This window comes from Typha latifolia, chromosome 1 (assembly GCF_019914945.1).
Source record: "Typha latifolia isolate L0001 chromosome 1, TyphaL0001v2, whole genome shotgun sequence".
NCBI lineage: Eukaryota > Viridiplantae > Streptophyta > Magnoliopsida > Poales > Typhaceae > Typha > Typha latifolia.
Genome location: NC_133086.1, coordinates 1,376,520 through 1,401,411, shown reverse-complemented (window position 1 = coordinate 1,401,411; position 24,892 = coordinate 1,376,520). Strand labels below are relative to the sequence as shown.

At 36.7% G+C, this 24,892-nt stretch overlaps 5 protein-coding genes and 1 non-coding gene across 11 annotated transcripts; 3 read left to right on the top strand and 3 right to left on the bottom strand.

Moving 5' to 3' along the window:
• The first annotated feature begins 122 nt into the window (after nucleotides 1–122).
• TRNAM-CAU (transfer RNA methionine (anticodon CAU)) lies at nucleotides 123–210 on the top strand. The gene is given in 2 exon segments: nucleotides 123–160; nucleotides 175–210. It is a non-coding gene; the product is annotated as a tRNA-Met (tRNA).
• A 964-nt stretch (nucleotides 211–1,174) lies between these two features.
• LOC140788583 (uncharacterized) lies at nucleotides 1,175–4,687 on the bottom strand. 3 transcript variants are annotated; one of them, XR_012109038.1, is made up of 7 exons: nucleotides 3,814–4,687; nucleotides 3,418–3,510; nucleotides 3,144–3,211; nucleotides 2,929–3,067; nucleotides 2,554–2,662; nucleotides 2,329–2,444; nucleotides 1,339–1,503 (listed from the first exon to the last, which is right to left on the bottom strand). XR_012109038.1 is itself a non-coding variant. In XM_073137877.1 (6 exons), exons 1-6 carry the CDS (start codon nucleotides 4,441–4,443, stop codon nucleotides 1,490–1,492), a joined length of 1,053 nt encoding a protein of 350 aa, XP_072993978.1. In that variant the 5' UTR covers nucleotides 4,444–4,687; the 3' UTR covers nucleotides 1,175–1,489. The 3 variants fall into 3 exon arrangements, 2 of the variants coding, with proteins under 2 accessions (XP_072993978.1, XP_072993990.1); XM_073137877.1 differs by lacking the exon at nucleotides 2,329–2,444 and having other exon boundaries at nucleotides 1,175–1,503; XM_073137889.1 differs by lacking the exons at nucleotides 2,329–2,444; nucleotides 2,554–2,662 and having other exon boundaries at nucleotides 1,175–1,503.
• Nucleotides 4,688–9,037: 4,350 nt separating this feature from the next.
• Nucleotides 9,038–12,256, bottom strand: LOC140788596 (probable protein phosphatase 2C 10). Of its 3 annotated transcripts, none has more exons than XM_073137902.1 (6): nucleotides 12,005–12,256; nucleotides 11,802–11,906; nucleotides 10,568–10,810; nucleotides 10,156–10,432; nucleotides 9,625–9,779; nucleotides 9,038–9,527 (listed from the first exon to the last, which is right to left on the bottom strand). In XM_073137902.1, the coding sequence occupies exons 2-6, from the start codon at nucleotides 11,835–11,837 to the stop codon at nucleotides 9,387–9,389; spliced, it is 852 nt and encodes a 283-aa protein (XP_072994003.1). In that variant the 5' UTR covers nucleotides 11,838–11,906; nucleotides 12,005–12,256; the 3' UTR covers nucleotides 9,038–9,386. The 3 variants fall into 3 exon arrangements, with proteins under 3 accessions (XP_072994003.1, XP_072994013.1, XP_072994022.1); XM_073137912.1 differs by having other exon boundaries at nucleotides 10,568–10,803; nucleotides 12,005–12,153; XM_073137921.1 differs by lacking the exon at nucleotides 12,005–12,256 and having other exon boundaries at nucleotides 10,156–10,381; nucleotides 10,568–10,803.
• A 1,368-nt stretch (nucleotides 12,257–13,624) lies between these two features.
• LOC140788606 (signal peptidase complex-like protein DTM1) lies at nucleotides 13,625–16,562 on the bottom strand. The gene is made up of 3 exons (XM_073137936.1): nucleotides 15,971–16,562; nucleotides 14,929–15,020; nucleotides 13,625–13,905 (listed from the first exon to the last, which is right to left on the bottom strand). The coding sequence occupies exons 1-3, from the start codon at nucleotides 16,201–16,203 to the stop codon at nucleotides 13,790–13,792; spliced, it is 441 nt and encodes a 146-aa protein (XP_072994037.1). The 5' UTR covers nucleotides 16,204–16,562; the 3' UTR covers nucleotides 13,625–13,789.
• A 273-nt stretch (nucleotides 16,563–16,835) lies between these two features.
• Nucleotides 16,836–22,618, top strand: LOC140785702 (tubulin-folding cofactor C). 2 transcript variants are annotated; one of them, XR_012108502.1, is made up of 3 exons: nucleotides 16,836–17,993; nucleotides 21,330–21,415; nucleotides 22,490–22,618. XR_012108502.1 is itself a non-coding variant. In XM_073133668.1 (2 exons), the coding sequence occupies exon 1, from the start codon at nucleotides 16,888–16,890 to the stop codon at nucleotides 17,947–17,949; it is 1,062 nt and encodes a 353-aa protein (XP_072989769.1). In that variant the 5' UTR covers nucleotides 16,836–16,887; the 3' UTR covers nucleotides 17,950–17,993; nucleotides 21,330–21,656. The 2 variants fall into 2 exon arrangements, 1 of the variants encoding a protein (XP_072989769.1); XM_073133668.1 differs by lacking the exon at nucleotides 22,490–22,618 and having other exon boundaries at nucleotides 21,330–21,656.
• LOC140785713 (transcription factor MYB93-like) lies at nucleotides 22,617–23,884 on the top strand. Its single transcript, XM_073133684.1, has 3 exons — nucleotides 22,617–22,753; nucleotides 22,908–23,037; nucleotides 23,115–23,884. Exons 1-3 carry the CDS (start codon nucleotides 22,621–22,623, stop codon nucleotides 23,728–23,730), a joined length of 879 nt encoding a protein of 292 aa, XP_072989785.1. The 5' UTR covers nucleotides 22,617–22,620; the 3' UTR covers nucleotides 23,731–23,884.
• Nucleotides 23,885–24,892: the final 1,008 nt, after the last annotated feature.

Sequence of the window (24,892 nt, the reverse complement as noted above, 5' to 3'; positions counted from 1 at the left end):
TAATAATCCAATTCAACAGAAGGACCAAAATAATTGGTTGATAATTTCAATATAGGTGCTTCGATTGTTAAGAATAAGATTAGAGAATGAATATAATTTAAGAATTATATGATCTCCTACAAGGGGTGGTGGCGCAGTTGGCTAGCGCGTAGGTCTCATAGCTATGTTTGAGTTATCCTGAGGTCGAGAGTTCGAGCCTCTCTCACCCCAAGTGTTTTAAATATTTTTATTCGGATATTTGGAAGAATGTTATACTGTTACATACTTACAGTCCTTTCTAGGGTGGCTGATAAATTCTATAGCTAGAAAATAATTCAACTTTTTTCCTTTATCGTTCAAAAGCCTGAAAATTAAATATAGACTGCACAATAAATATGATCATCGGGCCAGACTTTTCGGGCCAATTGGGTTTAAGTATTTGTTCACGGCCCGACCCACCAATCACTCGGGCCGGGCCAGGCTAGAATAGTCTAGCCCGTTACCGTCCGTCGGCCCGTGAGAGATCGGGCCGGCCCGACCAACCAATCACTCGGCCCAACCTATATTTTAGCTATTTTTATTTTTTTTAACTATTAGCTTATTTTTTACAAAAATATTTATATTCCTCCATTTAAAAAATAATTAAAATAAATTAAAAATTTTTAAAGGTGTGCTTAAAATAACGCAAAACAGTACAATACTTAAAATTTTATACTGTAGCAATGATAAATTACTGTAGCAGACGGGCGAGCTACTGTAGCAGAACGGGCGAGTCTAATTGCGGGCCAAACGGGCGAGCTTTCGGGCCGGGCACGGGTGGGCTGAGCCCTTTGATCATGTCTACTGCACAAAGAGTCAACTTTTCCTAGATACAAAAACACGCGAACTTTAGCCAATATACTAAACTGTCTAGTTTAGACTTTAAGTCGTGTGCGTTGTCAATCTATCTCTTTGAACTAAACATCGTTGAGGTATTGCTCCAAGCTATCATACTGACGAGCCGCTCTTCTAAGTCAATCGTACCGCTGAGCCATCAATCGAGTCAAACCACCATCAATCACCAAATAATTTTCTTCACAATAATTATTTAGAGTTAGAATTAATTCTATGACCTGAAAGTAATTTACCAACTTTACTAAAGTTAATTGGTTAATCTACCTCTTTATATATACATATGCAAAAATAAGATTGCGGCTAGACGAAGCACGATATAATATATGTATTATATATAGCCTGCTTACACATTTAACTTCATATATGAATTGCAAATGTCGTTGAGCAAACAGCGACATCAGCTATCCAATAGTTCTGCATCAATACTGCATTCAGGGCATGGAGCTTTGTCACCGAAGCGTGATGAGTGTCAAGAATTTAAATCATAGATGTCGGAAAGTTCCTTGCACAAAAGATTGCATTCCATGTGACATTCTTCAAGCTCTATCCAATAATGTCCCCGTATCTTCATTACGTTGACGCTTGCGTACATGTCCATTGAAAATGTCATTAGCCATCAATCTATTACACCTGCAGTTAAAAGGTTACACATATTAAAGTAGTAAAAGAATGAAGTAATTCCTACTACCTAAGATCCTTCATCAAAGAGAAATACTGACACGAATTTTAGGAATCCCCAAATACATTTCACAATTGCTAAACCCGAAAGTTTTACAAGCAGAATATCAATTTAAATTACGGTTCCCTTGTATCCACCTTTTTCACTCCGTAAATAAGTCCTATTGAAGTATATTATCCAAGACAGGAGATCCCGAAAAGGTTGGTTCTGCTTTCAATGCCTGCGGTCCTCTTTTCTATTCTATCAAGAGTTTGGATGCGTGGTCCGTTTCTGGTTCTTAACTTGTATCTCTTAAGATATAGATATAGCTAAGTTATGTGCCTGTACACTGGTAAGGCATGGTTGTTTTGTAGCAGAGTCAAATATTATAAATTTTTGATTTAGCATGTTGAAATTGTATAGCCTGAGATAAGAACATTAGCTTCGTAAAGTGTTCATCCATAAAAGGTCATTCATAATTTCATATAGTATTGATGAGTTATGCTTAAAGTTAGTAGATGAAAAAGCTACTTCATTTAATTAAATCTAATATGTGAAAGGAACTATCCAAAGATTCCAAACATCAATTCGTAGCACTTCAAGTATGACTTCAAAATGAACTAATGATAATATGCTCTCTGCTATACACTGTTGTGAATTGAGTCTACCACAGTTATGATCCAAAGATAACTAACGTTTTCTTAAACCAGAGTTGAAAGTGCACTTTCTACTAATTACAATTCCTTAATATCTAGTCATTTTTCCAGAACTCAGAAGAAAATGGTATCATATCTTACTTGCTTATTTAAGCTGCAATGTAAAGTCCATACGGAATTGACGTAGCCATTACAAATAATAAACTTAGAACCCTTAGAAGTGTAAACAGGCCACAGAGATCATAATGATCTTTGTTCTGCAAAAATGGTAAAACTTTTTATTTGGTTTCATCCAACATTGCTGTTACGCCCATAAACTTCCAGAACAATGAAAAACAAAAGGAACAACCAAAGAACTTGTCTTACACTGAGATGAAGTTATCAACTTCTGTTTTAGTTTTGGAAGTGACAGTCTAGAAGATAATCGTCTCATGCTAAAACCAGCAAATCTTGTAATAACATTCCACCTGGTTGCCTATGAAACAAAAAACTTTCACACCATGTTTCACCAATATATTACAATATGCAGACTAACCATGAAAAATTTAAAATGTCGTCATATTCTTCAATTTCAAAAGTTTAGTTCTGATTAATACTTTATCCTTCTATTCTATTTAAGCAAATGATATAGACTATCGATTCCCTTAAAGCACTAAACTAAGAACAGAAGCGAGAGGTGCAATGATGCTTTTCTTTACAACCAATACATGATCAAGTTGGTCATAGGGATAAGATAAATACCATGTCACCCTTGTTAACTTTTTTGGCGGGATGAAGAAAAAATACTTTTATATGCTCGCAGACCTCTTTCGATTTTTCAAGATTAACTGCATGCCCAGCATTCTTGATAACTACTAGTTCAGAGTTCTCCTCCAAATGCCTGTATAGTTTAAATAATAGATAAATTGATACTAGCTTCTAGCAAACAAGCTCAATTAACCAAATTCCTATCAAACCTTTTCAATCTATAAGCCAGTTCTAATGGAAATACCCGATCTTGCTCCCCCCATAGAATCAAGGTTGGCTGCATGAAGAGGAATATTATTGAGCTTAGAAACAAGACAGGGAGATGCTTTAGACTGATAATATCATAATAATAACGAAATTCTTCCAAACCTACAATGATTATCTGACAAACAAGTTAAATACTTTAGCTAGATCAAACAAAACCATAAAGACAACAAGCGTACAATGGACATCACATGGAAAATTAATAGATGTGAATTTTACCTGGGTTATTTTGGGAAGATCAGAGAGTTTCCTATCTTTTATTAAGTCGTGTAGCAGCTCGGTTTTCTCCTTCACGTAGTCTGTGCACATAACCTGCCAGTTTAGACCATTCCAAGTTCCAACTGTTAAGCTAATGCTTCTAAAAAAATTGGCTCCCATTATTTCAAATGGATCAATAAGAATCAAGAAATAATCAAAACAGCGGCGTTTGAGTTTGAAGTGCAAGCCAGCCAATGATGAGCTGCCAAGTACAGAATGCAGGAAAGTTTCTGCATTCGTGTTTATGCAGTCAATACGCTACCATACTAGGTTGACCGATCATCGAACCACGACATGGATACTTCAACCAATAAGATCACGCCTCGTGAACCGGGAGGGGGTTAGTGGTTTGCTTACCTCGATGTAATCCCGAATGAAACAAGCGGGCATAACACGCGGAGGCTTGCAAAAGGTCAGCCGCACGAGCTCCTTCAGTTTATCCGGCCGCCGCGGCAGCAAGATCTCGGCGGCCTCCTCCACGTCCCTCACCACGAAGAGCCCCGCAGCGAGATCCGACTCCTGGAGGCACACCCCGGCGCAGATTAGCACCACCCGTTCAACCCTCTCCGGGTACATCTCCGCGATCCGGTACGCCACGAACCCGCCGTAGCTGACCCCGGCCAAACCGAACCGCTCCAGCCCGACCGACTCGACCGCTGCGATAACGGATCGGGCTTGATAGTAGTCGGACCGATCCGCCTCGGGGGAGGAGGAGGAGCCGAAGAAGAGGAGGTCGGGGACGTAGAGATCGAAGCCAGCGCGGAGGAGGGATTTGAGGTAATCGGCCCACTGCCACGTGGCGGAGGCGCCAAAGCCGTGGAGGAGGAGGAGGGGGAAACGGGAGGGGTCGGGGGAGGAAGGGACCCACAAGTGTACGGCGGCGCCGTCAGGGAGGAGCGCGGAAGTGGGGCGGAGGCCGGCGGAGAGGAAGCGGCGACTGTAGCAGTAGTCTCGGGCGGCAGTGATGCTGAGGCAGGGAGAAGGCATTTAGGGATTTCGGATTGGGAGGAGGAGGAGAATGCGACTTAATTTGGGGGGTTACGGTTCGGAATGGGGCGATGATGATCGGGCGGTTGGATATTCTTGCTTGAGGAAGATGAAGATGAAGAGGAAGAGGAAGGCATCTTACCTTCTTTTCGCCTTTTTCTTTTCTTATTTATTTTCCCTTCAATAAAAGCCGTACCGGGCTAGCCGACCATAATATAATATACTCTCAAACTAGGATTCAATCAGATCACTGGCCAAACCGCATGTCAAATTTCACATATCCCCATTAAAACACAAAGTTGTAAATAATTAAGCTCTCCTTCCCGTTCCTCATTGTTTAATTTTAGGCTAAGCTTCGAATTGAATCAGTTAGTCGTAATTTTTCAAAGAATAAATTTGATTACATATTAAATATATATATATATATATATATATATATATATATATATATATATATATAGTTACTAAACCAGGTTAAGATTCCTTGGTGTTCCTAAACTCAAAGGAAACAATGGAATAAGAATAAGCTTATTCTAAAATAAGCCTCTTTATACTAATGTTGTAACTAAACAATAGCTTACTTTATTATATTACAATAATTTATTATTTTTTCTCATCTTATTTCATACAATATTTAAAAAATAATTTAATAATAATCTATAATTACAATTTTGCCTTTATATTAAAATATATTTATTTATACATCATCTCGGCTCCTGTTGCGGTTTTCTCTCTTTCCATTATCACTTAAATTTCAGTTATCTCAGCTACGGTTTTATGTTTTCCGTCTCATCTAGCTTTTCTTTTGAATATTAGTCATCTCACCTACATTTGAGATGTTATTTTTTTCGAACTAGTAAATTCTATAAAAATAAAAATAAAAAATATTAAACTTGCACACTTTTCCCACAATGCAGATTTATAACCTTGCAATATACCGCGGTGCGGGTTTATAACCCCATATTATATTATAATGCAAGCTTATAGTCATGTATTAACCTATAGTGTCTATTCATTTGTTCTAGTATATGATTATTTTACATAGTGCGAGCTTATTATAACATTGTATTAACTCACAGTGCTTTTTTATTTAGTACATAGTTATTTTATATAAAGAGTACAGAATTATTTTCCTACAATGCGGACTTATAATCTTACATTACCCGCTATCGTTATTAGGTATATAGAGTATTTAAGTCCATAATTTTAATAAAAAAATAATATTATTTTAGAAAAATATTATTTACTACTACTACTTTAACATATACTAAAAGGTATTTCGTCATTTTGTTATAAAACATCACTAATTCCTAATAAAAGTTAATTATTTTTCTATACTTCAATATCATATAATTATTACTATTTATACAAGTATTGAACTAAATTTTATAATAATTTATATTACTATTAGCCCTCTTTTTGTAGTATTAAAAATTAAAATACTTATGCTTATTTCATTTTTATTTTACAAGTAAAATGAGGCTAACATATTTTAAAAATTAACAATTATATTTCTGATAATAAAGATATAATAAATATTGATTAGCTTTTAGATAACAAAGTTATAATAAAAAAATATTTAATATTTAAAATCAAATCGATATTGTTTTAGATGTATTTAAAAATTCATCAAATTTTCAACAAGTTTATATCTATCTTCAAATTCAATATTTAATTTAGTTAAATATGATAAAAAAAACTTTTGTCAAAAAAATAAAAATATCTTTTGTCAAAAAATAACAATAACATTTTAATCCAAATCACATGGGATTAAGTTGAAAGTAAAAAAGTTTTTATGCAAGTAAGCTAAAAGACGGGATAGAGTGTAATCAACTCAAAAGGAATATTTTAATATATATAAAATAAAATGTTTGAAAATAAATATTTTGACACCCTTATATGTTATTATGTTAAGGTTTGAGCTCGGCTGAAACTCAACGTCAGAGCCTAAGCTTATTTTGAGCCGAGCCGAGCATTAGTAGATGCCTCGACTTTTTGGAGGTGCTTCTATTATTAACAGTACTGGATCGGAAGCTTCTCGAGAGGAGGAACCCAAGCGCATGGCCGACCATCGCGGCGACGAGCACGCCCTTGTTGAAGGACATGACGACGAGCATCACCATGTATGCCTGGCCCATCCGGATGCCATGGACGACGGTGAGAGTACCAAAGGAGACGCCCCTCTAGCTGTCGTAGATGGCGGAGAGGGCTTCAGTTATGGCAGCAATGGTGGCGACGAAGACGAGGGAGAGGAAGTACATGCCGAAGCCATGGTCGCCGGGCTAGCCAGCGAACAGGACCTATGTGCGCATCCCCTCATGTGCATCATGATGCCATCGGTGGCCACCCCCCATGTCATGCCCCATGTTGGTGTCGATGGGGGGCATGTCCGTGCCCATGAATCAAGAGGTGTCAGGGTAAGGGAGTGGCAGTAGGACTAGCTAGAGAAGAGTAGGTTTTAATGAGTTTTGGGAAAGAGAGAGAATGGCAATAGTAGATTTGCAAGAAGGGTTATATATATATTATTTTAAATTATTTAATAATTTTTCTTTTATTTTTTAATAAAAAAATATATGATTAGAAAATTCTCATCAAAATATTTAAATAAGACTAATATCTAAAGTTTTAGAAATAATTTTAAATTACTATTTATTTAATTAAATGTATCAAAATTATATTATATGAAATAAATATCAAAATAAGTGTAAATCTTATTATAAAAAATTTTAAAATTATATTACACAAAATAAGCATAAATTAATATTTAATAATAAAAATAATAAGTATTTAATAGTCTGGTAAGTCAAAAATAAGTTTAAAATATCAAAATATTAAAATAACTTAAAAATAATTTAATATTAGACTCATCTTAAATGTCTTTATGGTATTATTTCTATTAACAATTAATTAGTAAAACTAATTATATACTCAATTTACCTAATTAAATTATTTAATAAAAGCTAGGAGAGGAAATGCAGTAATAAAACTAATTTTTGTTAAAATCCGATTAATAAACTAATTATATACTCAGTTTAATTAACTAGATTATTTAATAAATAATACATATGAAATTAAAATTATTAGATTAGATAAAATTAGAATTTTAAAAAATCTAAAATTAAATAGAGGTGGGCTCTAAATTTTTTTGGCCAAATTTAGGGGAGGCTCTAAATTTTTAGATAGGTTTCAAATTTGAATCTCATTTGGAGTCTTATTGGAGCGAGCTCCAAATTTAGAGATTTGGAGCCCGATAATTGGAGATGCTACCAAAAAGAGTAGGTTTTAATGAGTTTTGAGAGAGAGATAGATAGGAGAGGAAATACAGTGATCTTTCAATCTTTAGTATAAGATTAAATAAATCATGGGCAGATTCTATAACATTGTTCCTCTCAATATTTATTAGAAGCTACTGTTTTCTTCGAAAGGAGGAGCAAAATCTCCAACTAATGGCTTAAGTATGCCATGGCTCATAGAGACAGTACCATGTGCCTAACAAAATATCTTGCGACCTCCTCCTCCTTTGACCTCCTCATTTAGCCTTCTCCTCCTTTGAAAGTAATAGGAGGCGCTGCCTCTACCCTTTCAGCCTACTCTTCCATTAACCTCCTCTTTTTTCAAGCTGCCTCCTTCTCTAAATAGGCTTGGACTCGAGCTAGCTCGACTCGATTTGAGTTGAATCGAGCTTAAATATCAAACTAGGTTCGAAATTAATTTCAAACCGAGCTTGCTAGAGCTGACTCATTCAAGCTCGGCTCGTTTACACCCATAAACAAGAATATATATAGATATGCATAGAGTTAGAAATAGAGGTAAAGATGACTTTGTGTTATAAGTGTTTATAGAAAGAAAAATTGCCAGGTTTAAAAGAGAGAGAGAGAAGATTATACTCATCTATAAGCAGCCATGGCATGAAGAGCTTCATTGGAAGCTTTAGTCATGTCAGGGGCCAACAACCGCGAAGTACAAGCTGATGAAGCATGCATAATCGCTCTCACACTAGCAAAGGATTTGCTCACCTTTGTAGTCAAAGAGAAGTTGATCATAATCACACCAAGGATGAGGAAAAAATTAATGTCATTGATGAACACCATGAACTGCCACAACGAACTATCAACCAGGAGGGATAGCTTTCTTCATCCCATGGTACTAGTAAAATTTTGGATTGCTATTATGAAATTAATGGAGGTTGATTAAGAAATTATGGTTTCAGATTATTTTTTCAAGAGTAGGATAGGACGATAATAATGGTTAAGTAGATGAAAGATGAACTTGCTTTAAAAATTGTTGTTTGGATGTCATTACACCAATAACAGGCATTACACCAATAATTTTCTACTGCTCAGGACCTCAAAGATAGTTATACATCTATTAGATTTTTATTTTTATAATTTTGTTGAGAGAAAATCTATAGATTGATAATTCATTAAGATTTAAACAACGTTTACAACTTGATACATAATTAAAGAGGAGAAAGGGTGACAACGCTGAGTACAAGCCTCAATCTTGGTCTTTCAGTAATCAAAATACACATACAATTGTCTATTGTTCGTAGAATTTTAACCAAATTCATCTTCACGGCAAAAAAACCAACAGATCAGAGAAGAAATAGTAGACATTTCATTGCGCTAATAATGAGAAAATAGAACAAATGTACATAGGATGATCCATAATAAGCTTTCAGTAGCCGAGTCAAAAAAAAAAAATTAAAATGCAAACGGATGATCCACCAATCATTATGTTCCAAAAGGATGGCTAAATCTATGAAATTAAACAAAATATCACGCTCACCAACAATGACAAAGAGAGCATTTACAAGAGAGGGCACAGAAGCAAACAACTAATTTCCTTACCCTACTATTTGATAGATTGCAGCTGGACATTTTCAGACAAATCCAATCAAACAATTGGGGTTTTGGAGAGTAATATGAATGAATAAGTACAGCTCATGCCCTAAATCTGATGACGATGCATGATATATCATCCTTGCTGTCCCTCTTTAGTGCTTCAGTGGTTAATTGCCGGGCTGCTGCTTTTGGGTCCTTAATCTTTCTAGCAATATCTGCTGCTTCTTCGTTTTTCATAACCTAATCAGAATTGATAAGAGAACTATGCTTCTCACATAAACATGACAAATGAATAGTGTAACTGGTGATGCAAGATATTGGGTTCTAAGAAACAAACCTTCCACAGGCCATCACTAGCTATGATGAGAACTTCAGCATCAGCATCTATGTCTTCAGAACATATGTCAGGATCCGACCGCAAGTGTGATTTGAGGCTTTTATCTCCAAAAGCACGAGAAACAGCTAATTGGCCATTAACTCTTGGGACATCACCTGTTAGATAAATCATGCAACAACCATAAAACAATGTTGGCATAAATTCCTGTAAATAAGAATAAGACGATGGTAAAAAGAATGATTATAGGATAGTCTTCATCCTTTAGGTTAAAATTATGAGGGATTCCGGATAAGAAGAGAAACATTATCCATTCCAAACAAATTCTTTACCACTGGAGGGCATTCTTTGCCACCCACAGAAATTCACAAACAAGAATCCCAGAGATGATGATCAGTAAAGCCATTCCATGGACCTAAACTTGTTTGTCTAAAAGTACTTGGTAACAAATTACAGGGTCATAAAGTGCTTTGCAAGAGCTTTCCAGAAGCTTGAATGCAGAGAGTATATTAGTGCTACAGACTAAATAGAAACCTGGTATGTTTGAAACAAAGCCACCCTTTGTCTCGATAAACCCACGCTCAGTGCTTGGTTCATGATCAACTGTTAACTGTATCACAGCTCCACCTTTTGCAAGAATAGCCCGTGAATCACCGACATTAGCTACCCACAGCTTCCTACCATTTATGAGAATGGCAGTAACAGCAGTTGATCCTCCACGTCCCAGATCAGGACTGTGAGAAAGAATTGCCCTGTCAGTCTTTTCATAGGCTGTTAAAATGGCTCTACCTGGATGCGACCAAAACTCATCCTAAAAAATGGTAAGTGTTGAAATTAGGATACAGTAATTTTCCCACTAAACTTTTTGACCACCTTAAAGAAAATATACAATCAGTCATTTATCATTACTGAGTAAAAGCTGCAATGAATTTAACTAACAGCTTACCTCCTTCAGAATATTGGCGAACAGGTGCTTTTGTAGATAGGCAGGTACACTATGTCCTAAATGGCCATCAAAAATAGCAAAGAGACCAAGCTCATGCTCCCTCATCTGCATGAATTTTGCAACATGATAGTCTTCCATTGGGTGATTTGCCTTTCCTTTCACAAGGCTAAATCCATAGTTAACTTTTATTTGACTTTGACAGCTTTTCCCTTTACCAGCATCAGTTGAAGAATGATCTGCAAACTAGAAAGAGAAGGCCAAAAACTCACTTCAGCTTATGAAAGTTGCAGTATCAAATCTGCTCTTATTTAGCAAAGTGCTAAAAAGTTACTAGTACGTTGATCAGCTGATACAAAGTCAGGCAAGTTTTTGGTGAAACTACAAAAACAGCATGCTAAATGAAAAACTAGAAATAGGTCTATATATATATATATATATATATATATATATAGACACGATAAAAAGAAGCCCCTGATGAAGAAAAAAATGCAAGCAATCAAGCATATAGAAATTGAACTTCAACTTGCTCATATGCCCTACTACAAGGAACAATTGGGAGAAAAATAGGTCGAATTGTAGCCTATCTGCTAGAAAACTTCAGGCACTTTAACTTTCGTGGAACAGATAATACAAAGGAAATGATTAACGATAATTGTAAGAACAAAATATGGACAAAAGGATAGAGTTTCATCAATCCATGGGGTTATCCTTAATGTAGGACTCAGAGTTTATCTAGGAAATTACTACTACTGAGATAAACTTGCTAGAATCTAATGATGTATGCACCAATGGAACTTATAGGACACAAAGAACTCAAGATATATGAAAAACTATTTTTGGTAGTGAATATGAAAAGTTCGTCAAGCATGATAATGCAACTATCCAAGAACATGGAAAAGTAAATACTAAATAGTGCCTATAGCTAATAAATGAACTTCAATAATCAAGCTGAAGAATAACATAGTTGATCTACGAGCGGAAGAAGTATTTGTTACTTTTTCGAGTTCCTCTTTGATGTTTCAAGTATGCGAGGAGTCATTTAGCTACATGGGAACATTGAAAGCAAACATAGAAGAGTCCATTTGGTTACAATCTCCGACTTCATCCCAAACAGGAAGAAAAAAAGCTTAAAAGAACAAAAAAAAAAAACATAGAAACAGAATACAAATCGCCGAATAGAGCAGCACAAAAGTGTAGCTCGATGAAACCAGAACTAGGTCAAACCATCTCTTACCTGAGAAGAACCCCTGAAGCAGCATAGCTTCGCCATATAAACCCGACGCGATTTTGACAACGACCCAATTCATAAAACCCCGATTTCTCCACGAAAGTCCACGCCCTGCGCCACAAATCCACCAAAAGTATCAAGAAATCAGAAACTAACTCTTAAGAGACCAAAAAAAAAAACATATATATAATTCTTTTTAATTGGCATACCCCGAGTTGAGAAAGGTAAGAGGAGAACAAGGGAAAGATCCGCTCTCAGCGCATCAAGATTTCGAATTGGGAGTTGATTTAGATTTCGTTATAGAGGAAAGATTAGGAAGTATACAACCGTACGCCAACAAATGAGTCGCGAAGTGTTTGCGGAAAGGAAAAGGAAAAACAATGAATAAAATTTGGAATAAAGTCACGATTAGAGACTTTCCCTCCATTGACTTTGTGGCATCATTATACCATGGTGGTAATGACCATTTGACTCGATATGGGGAAAGAATTTATTGGGGGTTGCAACAACCACCCAATGTTTGCTTAAATTCCCATATTGTCCTTTGGTATGTTGTATGATATATGTGGTGTGTCCAATATAAAGCAGCTTTGGGAGAGTTTTTAACCAAATTAACCCTTCTTAGGAATTTATTTATCCAAATATTTGACCCCCAAAGTTAATATCAAAAGAGGAGTACATGTCACTTGGTCTCATCAGCTCTTTATTTCTATTAAAGATAAATGTGAAATATGAGAAGATTAATTCTTAATTTATATTTATCTTTAATAAGATAAACATTATATAAAATAAGTTAGAAATATTTATCATGTTATAATCAGATAAACAAAAAAAAAAAAGATTCAGATAACAAGATAAATACAAATTAATTCTCTTTATATTCTCATATTTGTATATATTTCTTATATGAATTTATATATCTCTCTAAAGTATTTAGAGATGGATTATTTAGATAAATAAATTTATGAGAAAGGTTAAAAATGCATGTCGTTGGGGTTGTTTTCGTGATATGTAATTGTAAACTCTTTTTACTTCACAGTATTTTACGAAAAAATATATAATAATATCCATTGGAATTATTTCTTTACAATAACAATTGAGATAGTTGGATAAAAACAAAGATTTCAAGAGATCTGATGGCAGTCTAGTAAAATCCTGAGATTTGAATACATCTTTGACTGCTAAAATCCTGGGTATCAGCTCCACAGCTCCATCTCCGGAGAAGCAATCGATGCAAGATAGAATAAATCATCTAGGTCAAAAGAAAATAAAAGAAGTTTGCAATCCAGTTCTCTTACATTAAATACTGTACATGGTACCAAAAACGAAGAAAGAACTAATTTACTTTTGTCTTATTTTATTTGAAAGCCCTATTGGCTTTGGGGGATAGTTTTATTAATTCGATATACGAACTGAGAGGAAAACTATTCCCTATATTTCGAGTCGATTGAACATAGACTATACAAATGTATACAAAACTATTCATAACATTGCAGGATGAAGCCATTGGAACGTAGCAGATTGGTTCTTTTCAAGAGAAAAATTAGTGATGTTCCCATTACTGCTCGCGCTAAGAAAGCATTCTCTTGTTAGTTTGACAGATAGAATGTAACAAGCAAACCAAACCTAGCAAGTGATCCAGTATATCTTCATCCTCTCTAATCTCACCTGATAGAGACTAATCTAATCAAACAAATGATAAATGAAGTGAGCAAATAGATAACCAGAACAGCATAAGCAGACATCAGACAATCAAAATGCGGGGAAAATGAAAAGCATGCATAGCAGAGACAACCAAAAAGTTTTATGGGTATGTCTGTAGCCAATCCTAGATAGAATTCAATTGATTTCAATTGGATAGAATTCAGTTGATTTAAAATGAATCACGCTGTTTAGAAAATAATGAAGGTACAGCTGGTAGTATACCCAGAGCAACAGTCACAGGTAAACGAATTGAATTATAACTGCACTTTAAAAGCATTAACAAATGGAGATCAAGAGGGAGCAAAGACACAGAAACAACTAGCTGGAAATGTACATCCACCACTTGTAAAGGCAAAAGCTGTAGATTGTAGTAAGCCCAGCAACCCTAAGCGGAGAAAACTTAAATCTGCAGCATATAAACCAAGAAAATTAAAGTAAATATTTTCATGTACTTCTAATGGTTTAAGCCGCCAAATAAAAAAAAAGCATTAGAAACCCATAGGGAAAAAAATCCTCTCCACCACATAAAATCAGGAAAAAGAAGTTGGCATTTTCCTACTGTAAAGGGATGGAATGTATTACTATATATATATACACATATGTATATATAAACGTAAACCATTAGCAGACAAAGATCCAAGTATCTAGGTAAATCAAAATACTATGTACTTCTAGCAAATTTCAGAATAAATGAGTGGTCCAAAGTTTGAATATATAGACATATTTTATCGATTCCATCATGCATGATCCCTACTGTATAATTTTCAATTATGCTGCTCTCTAACATCTATCTCCACATTTCCTAACATAACCTTAAGACCACTTGGTATCAATTGAACACTAACCAGAATAGAGGGGAAAATTTTGCAATAACCTGAAAGAAGTTCCAACATAGTCAACCTTTCTACCTTATTCATGAAAAGTTTGGTATGCATGAGATTAGCTTGGTGGTGAAGGCTAATTTTCAACAATAGCAAGAGAAAATGATCTTTGATTAATGAGAATTCCAATGTTAAAACATCATGTTCAGTGGCCATCATTAGTAATGATTGGCCAAATACAAGTTTCCAACAAAAATGATGCAAATTTTAGTTAGGATACAGAATATAAATCACTGTTCATTATTAACTTGAGTTTTTAGGTAATTGATGACTTCACAAGTAGCCTAAACAGCATAAGGAACAAACTTCCACTTTCTTTCCTTCATCTCTTTTTCTTCATTAGCAACAGTTGTCAGCACAGCGTTATTTGAGACAATTTTCAACAGAGAAGAATTGATCAGATCATTATTGATAACATCCACATATTTTGCTTGCATCTCTCTCTCTCTCTCTTTAAAAAAAAAAAATTAAGTCAATAAATCCTTGCATCCCTTCCATAAAATTGTTCAACATGGTAGCTAATTTATTAGCAATAGCAGCTAGCTAACCTTTCTGATTGAAATTATCAATTAGAATCCTTGCATGCACAGAAACATGACATTCAACTCTCAGCAAAACTTGTTTTGTATTTCTCATCTCCCTGATTCAGAAAACAACCTTCAGTCAAATTAAGGGCTGACATGTAAGTCGTGAATTCAGAGTCTACGGGCTTTTCCCTAAAAAAATTCCGTGAATTCAGGTTCTAAACAACCAGAAGTTATCTATAGTATCTAAAAGGCCTACATACAAGACTACAAGTTTGATAGCTGTATCAGTTATGCAGTATTATTCTAAAACGACCATGTTCTTACTTCTTAGAATGGCTGCTTTATAAGATCTTCTCAATTTCAAACGAAGCCTAACCTCCTATTTGAATTGTAACCAATCTGATCATCTCCACCTAACTATTTCATTAAAATCAATGGCAACAAAGAGCCTTACAGATGCACTGATTGTCTGTCACATGCATAATCAGTTGGCTGGTCTGCCGAAATTCAATTTTCTCTAAATAGATCATCACATTCCCAAAGAACAGATTTAAAAAAAAAAATGAAATAAACTCCTGTAGAATCTAATACAACTTTGGTGCAGTTTAGAGGCGTCATCTAAGGGCCAGCATCAAAGTAATTATTCTAGCCATGAGAAGAATCTAGATAAAGCAGCACTTCGATGCAGCAAGGAATTTAGTCTCTGTTCAAAGGTTGCTTCTTATGTCATATTGAGTGAATAAGGTTGGTTTTCTGCTGGGAAGCAGGATCGCGCATTTAAACAGCGGCCTCCAAGTTTTAAATCTTGAAAGTTTCAAGCATCTCTAATATCCAGCTTGAGCATTATTGCGGGTTTAAGGATTGCACATTAATATCCAAAATCCATCAAATTCCACTTCCAAAGGTTCGAAACTATAAACAAGTTTTCTTTGAAAAGACTCCTAAATCGAGTATTTTTTCTTTTCAAACTTTCACTCAAATCCATACTCATATCAAGAAATTAACACAGAGAGAGAGAGAGAGAGAGAGAGAGAGAGAGAGAGAGAGAGAGAGAGAGAGAGACCTCAAAGTTTCTGATTCCCCATCCGTTCTTTCCGCCGCCGGCATCGGCGTAAACCACTGAGAGAAATCCCGATCGAAGAACTCCCAATCGGGCAAGAATATTCCAGCGATTCCGCCGACACCAAAGGCGTACGTCGCTATCATCTTCTTGAACGACATCGTCCACAATCCTACAAAAGCCATCACCACTGCAAGTCCCACCAAGCTTGATTGCAGCGCCGCGTTCCTTCCCATCTCTTCTCCACCAAAACCTTAACCCTATTCCAAGTAGGAGACCGTGAAGGAACAAGAAGAAGAAAAGATGGATGGAGCGTTTGGTGTTCCCATCGGAGGCCCTTCTCGCGTCGCCCTCTCGAGACAGCAAAGCTCATCACCTGCCCGGGCTTCTGTTTTCTTTTTTTACTCCCACCAACCTTGCGCCATACCAGTAGCGGTCGCTCCATCGTTGCCACGTAAACATCTTCTCGAGCAGGACGCTACGTGGCGAGCATCTGCAGGCTTCGGATGAGTACGTGCAGGAAGAGCGGCGCAGGGGATCCCGTTCCTCCTGTGCTCAGCTTGGGAATTACCCGCTTCCCGACCCGAGGGCGGGTGACAATTAAGAGCGATGGAGCAATTTATTATACATTCACTTCGCTGTACCACCCAACAGTGCACCCACTATTGACCGGGAACTGTCGAAGTAGGGCCCAGATGGCTAAATTGCCGGTAGAGATTGAGACCATAAATCATAATTCGAGTTGGATTTGATCAAATCCCAGATCTAAACCTAATGTTGATCTGGGTTTCAAAATTCTAGCCCAAATAATCACACTTTTAATGGGCCTGTTTCTTAATGGGCTAAGACAATTGCAAATATTAGTAGGAAGCGCGCTATTTCTCTCTTCCTCCCTCCGCATCCTTTGTCGTCGATCAGAAATGGAGGAAGGCCGATCACAGTCGAGCCAAACCCTTGATCCCATCGCTCAAAGGAAGCATGCCGCCATGGTCGACCGCCTCTCCAACCGCCACCACAACTCTGCCGCTCGCCGCCCGGCAGCCGCCGCTTCCCCCGTCTTCGACTCCGTCTCCTCCTTTCTCTCCCGCTTCTCCGATTCCAAGCGCGACATCGAGTCCGATCTCGCGCGAATCCGCGCCCTCTCTGGTGATTTAGCCTCGTCTCCTAACCTAAAACCCGAGCTCGATAAGGTCTCGGTCTCTATCTCCGATCTGGACCGCCTCCTGGCCGAGAACTCCTACTTTCTACCGTCCTACGAGGTCCGCTCCTCTCTTAAATCTATCACTGATCTGAAGGATGCCTTGGAGATCGCCAATTCCGATCTGCTTCCAAGAAAGAAGTTCTCCTTCAAGAACAAGGCCCCGAAGAAAGAAACTACCCTCCCTGTGAAAGAAGTGGAAGTCATTAAGCCTTTGGATGTGGAAAGGTCGAATCTTGGGGTCGTTCACGATACCCCAGGATTCAGGAACAAGAAAGGTGCAATTTTGGTGAAGAATTTTAAGGTCTCTGAAGAAGGCGAGGGGGATTTCACACTCTCCGATCTGGATTGTTGTGAGATTCACCTCAAAGGGCGTTTTAGGGCACTCTATATGCATCGGCTTAGAGATTGCCGTGTCTTTGTCGGGCCTGTAACTGGATCAATCCTTATAGAAGAGGTGAATGACTGTTTGTTCATGTTGGCATCTCACCAGATCAGGATTCACCATGCTAGGACGACTGATTTCTATATTCGGGTACGAAGTAGGCCGATTATAGAGGATAGTAGTGGGGTGAGGTTTGCGCCTTACCGGTTGGTATATGAAGAAATTGATGCAGAGTTGAGAGAATCTGGTCTTGGAGAAGAAACAGGGAATTGGGCAAATGTGGATGATTTCAAATGGTTGCGGGCAATGCAGTCACCAAATTGGTGTCTAATACCTGAGGAAGAACGATCAGATATTATAAATATTTCAGAAGTTAAGGAGCAGTCTGATAATACTTAGTTTATTTTCTGAGTTCACTACCAGATTGCATGTTTGCAGACTAGGTACATCAGTTCTGATTTGATCTGCTTATTTTTCTTCATATATTTCGTATTTATCTATGTATCAATCAGTGGAATTATATGATTGAGGGCTTCTGCCTTCTGCTATCTTTTTTTGTAGTATCACAACAATTTCTATTAGCTTTAGAAGCACTCTGTGCTGCCAAATATTTTCCTTGAAAGGTTGATTTCTATGCAAATGTCTTTGCTACTATTATATTATTGTGGAGCATTACTATTGTAGAGCAGAGCTTATCTAGCTCACTATAATTATGATTGATCTTACTTCTTTCTGACCCAAAGATGCATATGCGTCCAGCTTCATTGGAAACTCTAAAGAATCCTCAAATCATACAGAATGTCATTCTGGTTGATTAATTATCAACGAATACTTAATATCTAAGTTTTACGTCATGTTATGAGTGAGAAAACTTATTCAAGTATGATAGATAGATGGTCTAGAAAGACTTGTATAGTCTTGCTTCACTATGGAGAGCACTTTGCTGAAATTTGATGTTTGTTCATAACATAAGCATGGCTATTGTAATATTTAGGTTAATGAATATAAACTTAACTATGACACAGAGCATCTGTATTTAAACTAGAATGTGAAACAAGTGAACAATGGCAGCTATCATAAAGTTACCTATATAGAAGATCTGAAGGAGCCTACTTTAATCTTGATCTATTACAATGAAACATCATCCAGACTGCTAACGACCTAGTGTGTTTCTTTTGTATCTCTTGGAAAATCCATCTCCTTGATATAGGTTCATCTAGTGGACATAAACTTATTCAACTATCTTCATAAAAAAATCATAAAAGATTAGAAGACTATTTCTTCATCACTGTGAAGAAAATCATGTATTAGTTGCACTACCTTTATCCAGTACGACATGCTTCTCTACCTTAATGCATCCAACAGACACCAATCCATAAGAACACCATGTTCTATGTGAACCAATTATTAAGGAATTATCATAGCCGTGGCTGGAGACTTCTGACACTAGCAGTGAACAAAATGTGACTTCTATTTAGAACTTGTATATTATGATTCATCAGTGTGGATGACGAGTACTTAAGTACCTGCTTTACAATAAGTGAATCAGTTGGCTATAAACTGCCTTGCACAAACCAAGTCCCTGGTTTCCTCCACAAGGACTAAAACATCCATAAAACATGGTCAGACCTGTATAATTTAGATTTGAAGAGTTGCTAATTGGAAGTACAAATTGAATTATTTCCAACAGTTATAATAACCATATTATTGATACTTTGGCTGGCAAATGTTACATCCAACAAAAAACCTGCTGACTATTGTCTACAAAAGCCTCATCACCTGGAATATGCTAAGCTTTCTTTATTCCATGTGACACATCGAGTTGGTGGCAAACAAATGATGTAGGACCGATTATCTTTTATATACGTTGTTTTCACTTATCATAACAAGCCAGCATTTGTTCAAATAATTATCTGCAACTACACTCTAACACACCAGGTTTGGTTTGAAATTTCTAACTGCTGCTCTTAATTTATGGAAACTCCCATGACTTTCTAAATTAATGAGGTGCTGCGCTTGGTCAGAATCCTACTGTCGCCCACTTTTCTCTAGTAAGATCTAATGTTTCTATGTTTGCAATTGATCAAGTATGATATGGAATTGCTTGCTATCTGTCTAGATAGAGAGATGTCAGATGCAAAATGAGGAAAAAAATTTAAAAGCAAATTAGGAGAAAAAATTAGTCATCTGGCAAATAAGCACAATAATAAGGGATCTTTTTATTGGCCTAGCAATTAGTAGTTACCAATCTTAAAAAGAGTGAAGTACTAGAGATTCGAATCTTGTTCCATTAGGTATGGTGGTTGAGAACATCCAGCGTTATGGGGAAGTTCTTATCAATTTGGGTTGTACTTGGTGTGACTTCTTCTTTTAGTGGTTCTAGTACAATTACAATCAAATTGCTTCTGGTTGGGAATCTCATTAAAATCAAATACAAACTTATGGAAGACCTGAAATTTAGGCATTAAGATTTATTAACTGATTAATTGCAAGAAGCTTGCTTTTCAGGCATGACAAATGTAGCTCTTGTGAGATGCAGAAGCTACTTTTATCCTTTTTTACTAGATATTCTTCTTGCACATTTAGTTATATGTGCTACCACTTGAATATGTCAAACAGGACAAAAGTTTATTAGGTATAATTCTCAGTGTCAAATCTGCTTTAAAACTACTTGCTTTGTTGTTATTCTTGTTGTTCCCGGATCTCTACTGGATAATAGTTACTGTGGCTACAACCACTAAGATGAAGCTACTATTATTTCAAGAACCATTATTTTCTCCATACTATTTTTACCATTTCTAGTATGCATGACCAGTACATACAAAATTGTCAGCATTTTGTGATCATTCTTGTGGTCAAGTATTTAAGATATAATCCATGGTGCAGGCAGTTTCAAACTGAAATTCCTTAACTACTAACCTACTAGTAGCTAACACCTGCTACTATCATTAAAACTGAGGAAAAGTTGACAAGATCTATAGTAGATTTCTTATGTCGTATGAGGCTATAACACATATAAAACTCATTTACAGTTGTCTGGCTCATTATTTTGAAGGGTGCTTGTTTGTTTTATTAGGTTGACCTGATATACTCACGTGTATCGGATGCTATATGCTCATCCAATTATTAAATCTTTTATTGATCTGATTGTTGTCTGATGATTATGACCCCATTCAATTGCATTAGTTTAATTCAGATACCTTTATCATGACATCCAAGAAAACCTAATAAATAAGTTTGTAGCTCATCAGTCTATTTTTCCCTCTTTTATAGCAGTAGTGCCATTAACCTTGTGAAACCTTTTGCATCAGAGATCATCTTCCAGAGTATTACATTGGTTTATGAAATTACCACCAGCATGGTGAATGTTATTGTAACTTTGCTCTTCTAGATTAGATCCCTTTTGTTATTAACTGAAATAAAACAAATAATAAAGGAATCAAAATACAAGTAAATAAAACAGAAACATTAATAACTAAAATCCCAATCTGATTAGTATCTAGAATTTCAAAGTATTGTCTGAATTTGAATTATTGAATAGAGCATGTTCAATTGAATTACGAGCTTGTATTTATATTTAGATATTCTTTAGAATTGGATGGATGCTATTACTTTGTTGGTGAAGCATGCCTACTGTGGCTTGGCACTGATTTGTGTCAGAGAATTGATCTCTCCTGTAATCCTACCTACATCTTGTGCTCTCCAAAATCTGCACTGTCAATTCTTCAAATTGCTTCTTTCCTTTCTTCTAATTGCTCCTGTTGTTGGAATTGGAAAAGGAAAACAGATGAAGAGAACTGCCGTTGCTTAACAGAATCGTCGAACCATGTGAGATACAAATATGTTGACTTCATTTTCGTTCAAGGTGTGTACCCTCTCATCAACTATAGATGTTGCATTCAGGATTAAGTGCTCAAGGAGATGGTACAAATTTCTGATGTTGCTGGATTAACTATGGCTAGTTCAACATTTTTTTTTTACTTAACCTTGTATCACTTGTTTTCAAAGTTCAAGCACATTCGTTAATGTATATTTCTATAAGTTACCAAAATATATTTTGATTTTCAAGTACAAGCACATACGTTAATATATATTTCCTGTAATCCTACCTACAGTTTTCTCTTATTTTTGGTACCCATGTCACCCGTGATCCAAAATATTTTTCTTTAGCTGTTATTCATCATTGAGATTCATAATTTCATATTGTTTGAAGATACATTTTTTCTGGCAACCATATTTGATGTGATTGTAAAAGGAAATAATTTCTGCAAGTGGCTTAGGGTAGGAACTCTCTCTAGTATATTTGTAATGAGTAGGTATCTTGTACAACTCTCTCACCATTTTCTTTACAGAAGAAATCAAATCCAGTCATGCCCTTAGTTTCTCCCTTGTACCTTCAGTCCAGCTAGTATTCTCTGTCACTGTGATGCTACCATGGCCTTATTTCTTTTTCCCTTTCTTTGGTCTGCAGTCTGCACTCTTCCTCTAACCCATCTTTTTTATCTTTCTGAAGAACAGAACCATGAGGTTCTTCATCATGTCTTAAGGTTGGTCTGATACTAATATGGGAGCTTAAGCCTTTAACTAGTGCAAAGTAATGGATCATCTAGTAAGAATTAAGAAGCCAATGAGAGCATGTTTCCTCTTGTGCAACAGTGAAAGTAAGTCTTATTGATTAGATCCAAAGGTTAATATCCCCTTGTTTATATGACTTTCGATACTGTAAACACTAATTCCAAATTCCATATTGCATTCAGCATTACTAAATTCCATATTGTTTGGACTTTGGAGAAAGTAGGAGAATTAAATTAGCTTTTCAGTACTTTATTATTAACTGAGAAAGAAAATTTCCAAATAGGATAGAAGAGAAGACGATGTCCCACCTTCTCATATGCATGTATCCAAAAAGAGTGTGGTTAGAACTTTTTTAACTTTTCAGGTGAAGGGCTAACAGGTCATTTTCTCAGAACTAGTACATGGATTGAGAAGGGAGATGTATAAATGAACATGCGCCTTTAGTCACAACACCCTCAACCTACAATCATATCTCACCATCAAAGCAGGAGACAAATGGGAAGATCTCCATGCTGTGATGAGAATGGCCTTAAGAAGGGTCCATGGACCCCTGAAGAAGACCAGAAACTTATTCATCATATCCAAAGGCATGGCCTTGGTAGCTGGAGAGCCCTTCCCAAACTAGCTGGTCTCTCTCTCTCTCTCTCTCTCTCTCTCTCTCTCTCTCTCTCTCTCTCTCTCTCTCTCTCTCTCTCTCACACACACACACACTCTCTCTCTCTCTCTATCTATCTAATCTCCTCTATATTCCTATCTAAAGCTTATACTTATATCTGCTATAGGACTAAATAGATGTGGCAAGAGCTGCAGGCTTCGATGGACAAACTACCTAAGACCTGACATCAAGAGAGGCAAGTTCTCCTCGGAGGAAGAGCAGACCATTCTCCATCTCCATTCCATCCTTGGAAACAAGTAATTCCTCTAGTAGTTTTCCATTGCATACAGATAGGAAAAGAGTAAGCCAATGACTTATCTTCTTAACATCTCAGGTGGTCAGCGATTGCGACATACCTCCCAGGCCGCACCGATAATGAGATAAAGAACTTCTGGAACACTCATCTGAAGAAGAAGTTGATCCATATGGGAATCGATCCTGTGACCCATCGACCAAGGACCGATCTTTTCGCCACCCTACCGCAGCTTGTCACCCTTGCTGGACTCAAGGAACTCACTGATCACCGCCAGTGGGATGACTACACTAGCCAGTTGCAAGCTCAGTTGGTAAAGCTCCAGTGCTTCCAGTACCTTCTCAATCCTTCAGCTGCAATCGACAGTAACACTTGCAGCACCAATAGCCTTAGTGGTGGTATCACTTCTCTCATTGAACCTATGAGCTTATTGAACTCAACTCTTCCTACTGGCGGTCAACCTCATTTCAATCATCTACCGGAGATGTCCTGCAGTCTTGAACAACCTCTCAGCAATGAGAATAGCAAGACTGAACCAGAGATGGTGTCTCCTCCATCACTTTCTCCTCTTGGCGGTAGCAGCTCAATGAGCAATGGAGATGCTCGTAGCTCTGCTAGCTATTACGATAAGAATGTGGCTTCTTCCTTCTGGCCTGATCTCTTTGTTGAGGACCAGTTTATCACGGACTACTCTTGATATGTGGCTTCCTCTTCTTTTATCCATCTCTGTTTCTTATATACCATGAAGTTGTTTAGTGCTTACCATGCCCTGGTTGTTGTGCATGCATATGTAGTTACTTTTAATTTGTATGTATATATCCAATGGCTCTTTGCCGCTTTGTGAGTGCCAACTGCTTTTTGTGTAATTATCCTACTACAAACTGGACCGCGTTCATGAAATTTTTTGGATTACGATAATTTAATCAACACACAGTCGCATTGCTCACAATGTTGACGCTAAAAGTTGCAGCAAAAGAAACAAGATGTAGTAGAGATTGATCCAATAATGACCATAGTCTCGTATTCCTATATCTACGGTCATCGCATCATGCGTCTTAATTACGTAATATCTGCAAGGAACTCATGCTAACTACGTCAAGATCCATAATCCAATATTTTGTTCGTTTGTTTGTTTCAAATTATAAGGAAAAAGTAGTCCTTTGCTGAGAAAATTAAACCTTCAGAATTAAAGAGATTACTGGTGACAAACATCACTTGATCAGTTGATCAACAAATTACCAAGCAGTAAGTCTACCTTTGACTACCTTTCAACAAGACGTTCGCATTGTTGAGAAATGCAGAGGTTTTTTCCAAAGCTTATCTCACTGATGTTATGATTAAGATAGTATTTTATAAGTTGAACTTAAAAATTAGAGAAAAAAAAAGCAGAGGAGAAACATGCATGTTAGGTAGCTATAGAGTTGAACTAAATTGTCGTTTAAAGATGGATACCTAATCATAGGCTGTGACAGGAAGGCCTCATTCATGGATTTCGACAGATTCCTTGTCACATTCATAGCCCTCTGAATGTTATGATATCCTACGAAATGGTGGCTTATTCTACGTAGTTGGTGGAACAAGAAGGAAACGGTGCCTACCAGTAACCAGTTGCAACAGAGCAAAAATATATTTTTCCCCCAGTGGAACATGAAATATTAATGCACTGATCAATATATTAGCATGGCCAAATTGACCTTGTCGGCTTGTCCCAAATGAGCAACCAAACGAAGCTTGATGACATGAAAACTAGACGATTGCTTCCTTCCAAGCGTATTTAGCTTCAGATCTACATGAAGAACGACACATCCTAGTCTTGCCTGCTTTAATAAATCGGAAGGAAGAGAAGATAACCATTTAGG

What these genes read in the sequence shown, in the direction of transcription:
- LOC140785702 (XM_073133668.1), top strand. Translation starts at nt 16,888, where the DNA reads ATGGAGGAAGGCCGATCACAGTCGAGCCAAACCCTTGATCCCATCGCT.
- LOC140788596 (XM_073137912.1), bottom strand. Translation starts at nt 11,874, where the DNA reads ATGAATTGGGTCGTTGTCAAAATCGCGTCGGGTTTATATGGCGAAGCT. An exon ending in GCTTCAGGGGTTCTTCTCAG is followed by an intron (nt 10,804 to 11,801) that starts GTAAGAGATGGT and finishes TCTAGTTTGCAG; the next exon opens with ATCATTCTTCAACTGATGCT. An exon ending in TCGCCAATATTCTGAAGGAG is followed by an intron (nt 10,433 to 10,567) that starts GTAAGCTGTTAG and finishes ACCATTTTTTAG; the next exon opens with GATGAGTTTTGGTCGCATCC.
- LOC140785713 (XM_073133684.1), top strand. Translation starts at nt 22,621, where the DNA reads ATGGGAAGATCTCCATGCTGTGATGAGAATGGCCTTAAGAAGGGTCCA. An exon ending in AGCCCTTCCCAAACTAGCTG is followed by an intron (nt 22,754 to 22,907) that starts GTCTCTCTCTCT and finishes TATCTGCTATAG; the next exon opens with GACTAAATAGATGTGGCAAG. An exon ending in CATTCCATCCTTGGAAACAA is followed by an intron (nt 23,038 to 23,114) that starts GTAATTCCTCTA and finishes TTAACATCTCAG; the next exon opens with GTGGTCAGCGATTGCGACAT.
- LOC140788583 (XM_073137877.1), bottom strand. Translation starts at nt 4,443, where the DNA reads ATGCCTTCTCCCTGCCTCAGCATCACTGCCGCCCGAGACTACTGCTAC. An exon ending in TCATTCGGGATTACATCGAG is followed by an intron (nt 3,511 to 3,813) that starts GTAAGCAAACCA and finishes CTAAACTGGCAG; the next exon opens with GTTATGTGCACAGACTACGT. An exon ending in CTGGCTTATAGATTGAAAAG is followed by an intron (nt 3,068 to 3,143) that starts GTTTGATAGGAA and finishes TAAACTATACAG; the next exon opens with GCATTTGGAGGAGAACTCTG.
- LOC140788606 (XM_073137936.1), bottom strand. Translation starts at nt 16,203, where the DNA reads ATGGGAAGGAACGCGGCGCTGCAATCAAGCTTGGTGGGACTTGCAGTG. An exon ending in GGGGAATCAGAAACTTTGAG is followed by an intron (nt 15,021 to 15,970) that starts GTCTCTCTCTCT and finishes TTTCTGAATCAG; the next exon opens with GGAGATGAGAAATACAAAAC. An exon ending in TGATAATTTCAATCAGAAAG is followed by an intron (nt 13,906 to 14,928) that starts GTTAGCTAGCTG and finishes TATATGCTGCAG; the next exon opens with ATTTAAGTTTTCTCCGCTTA.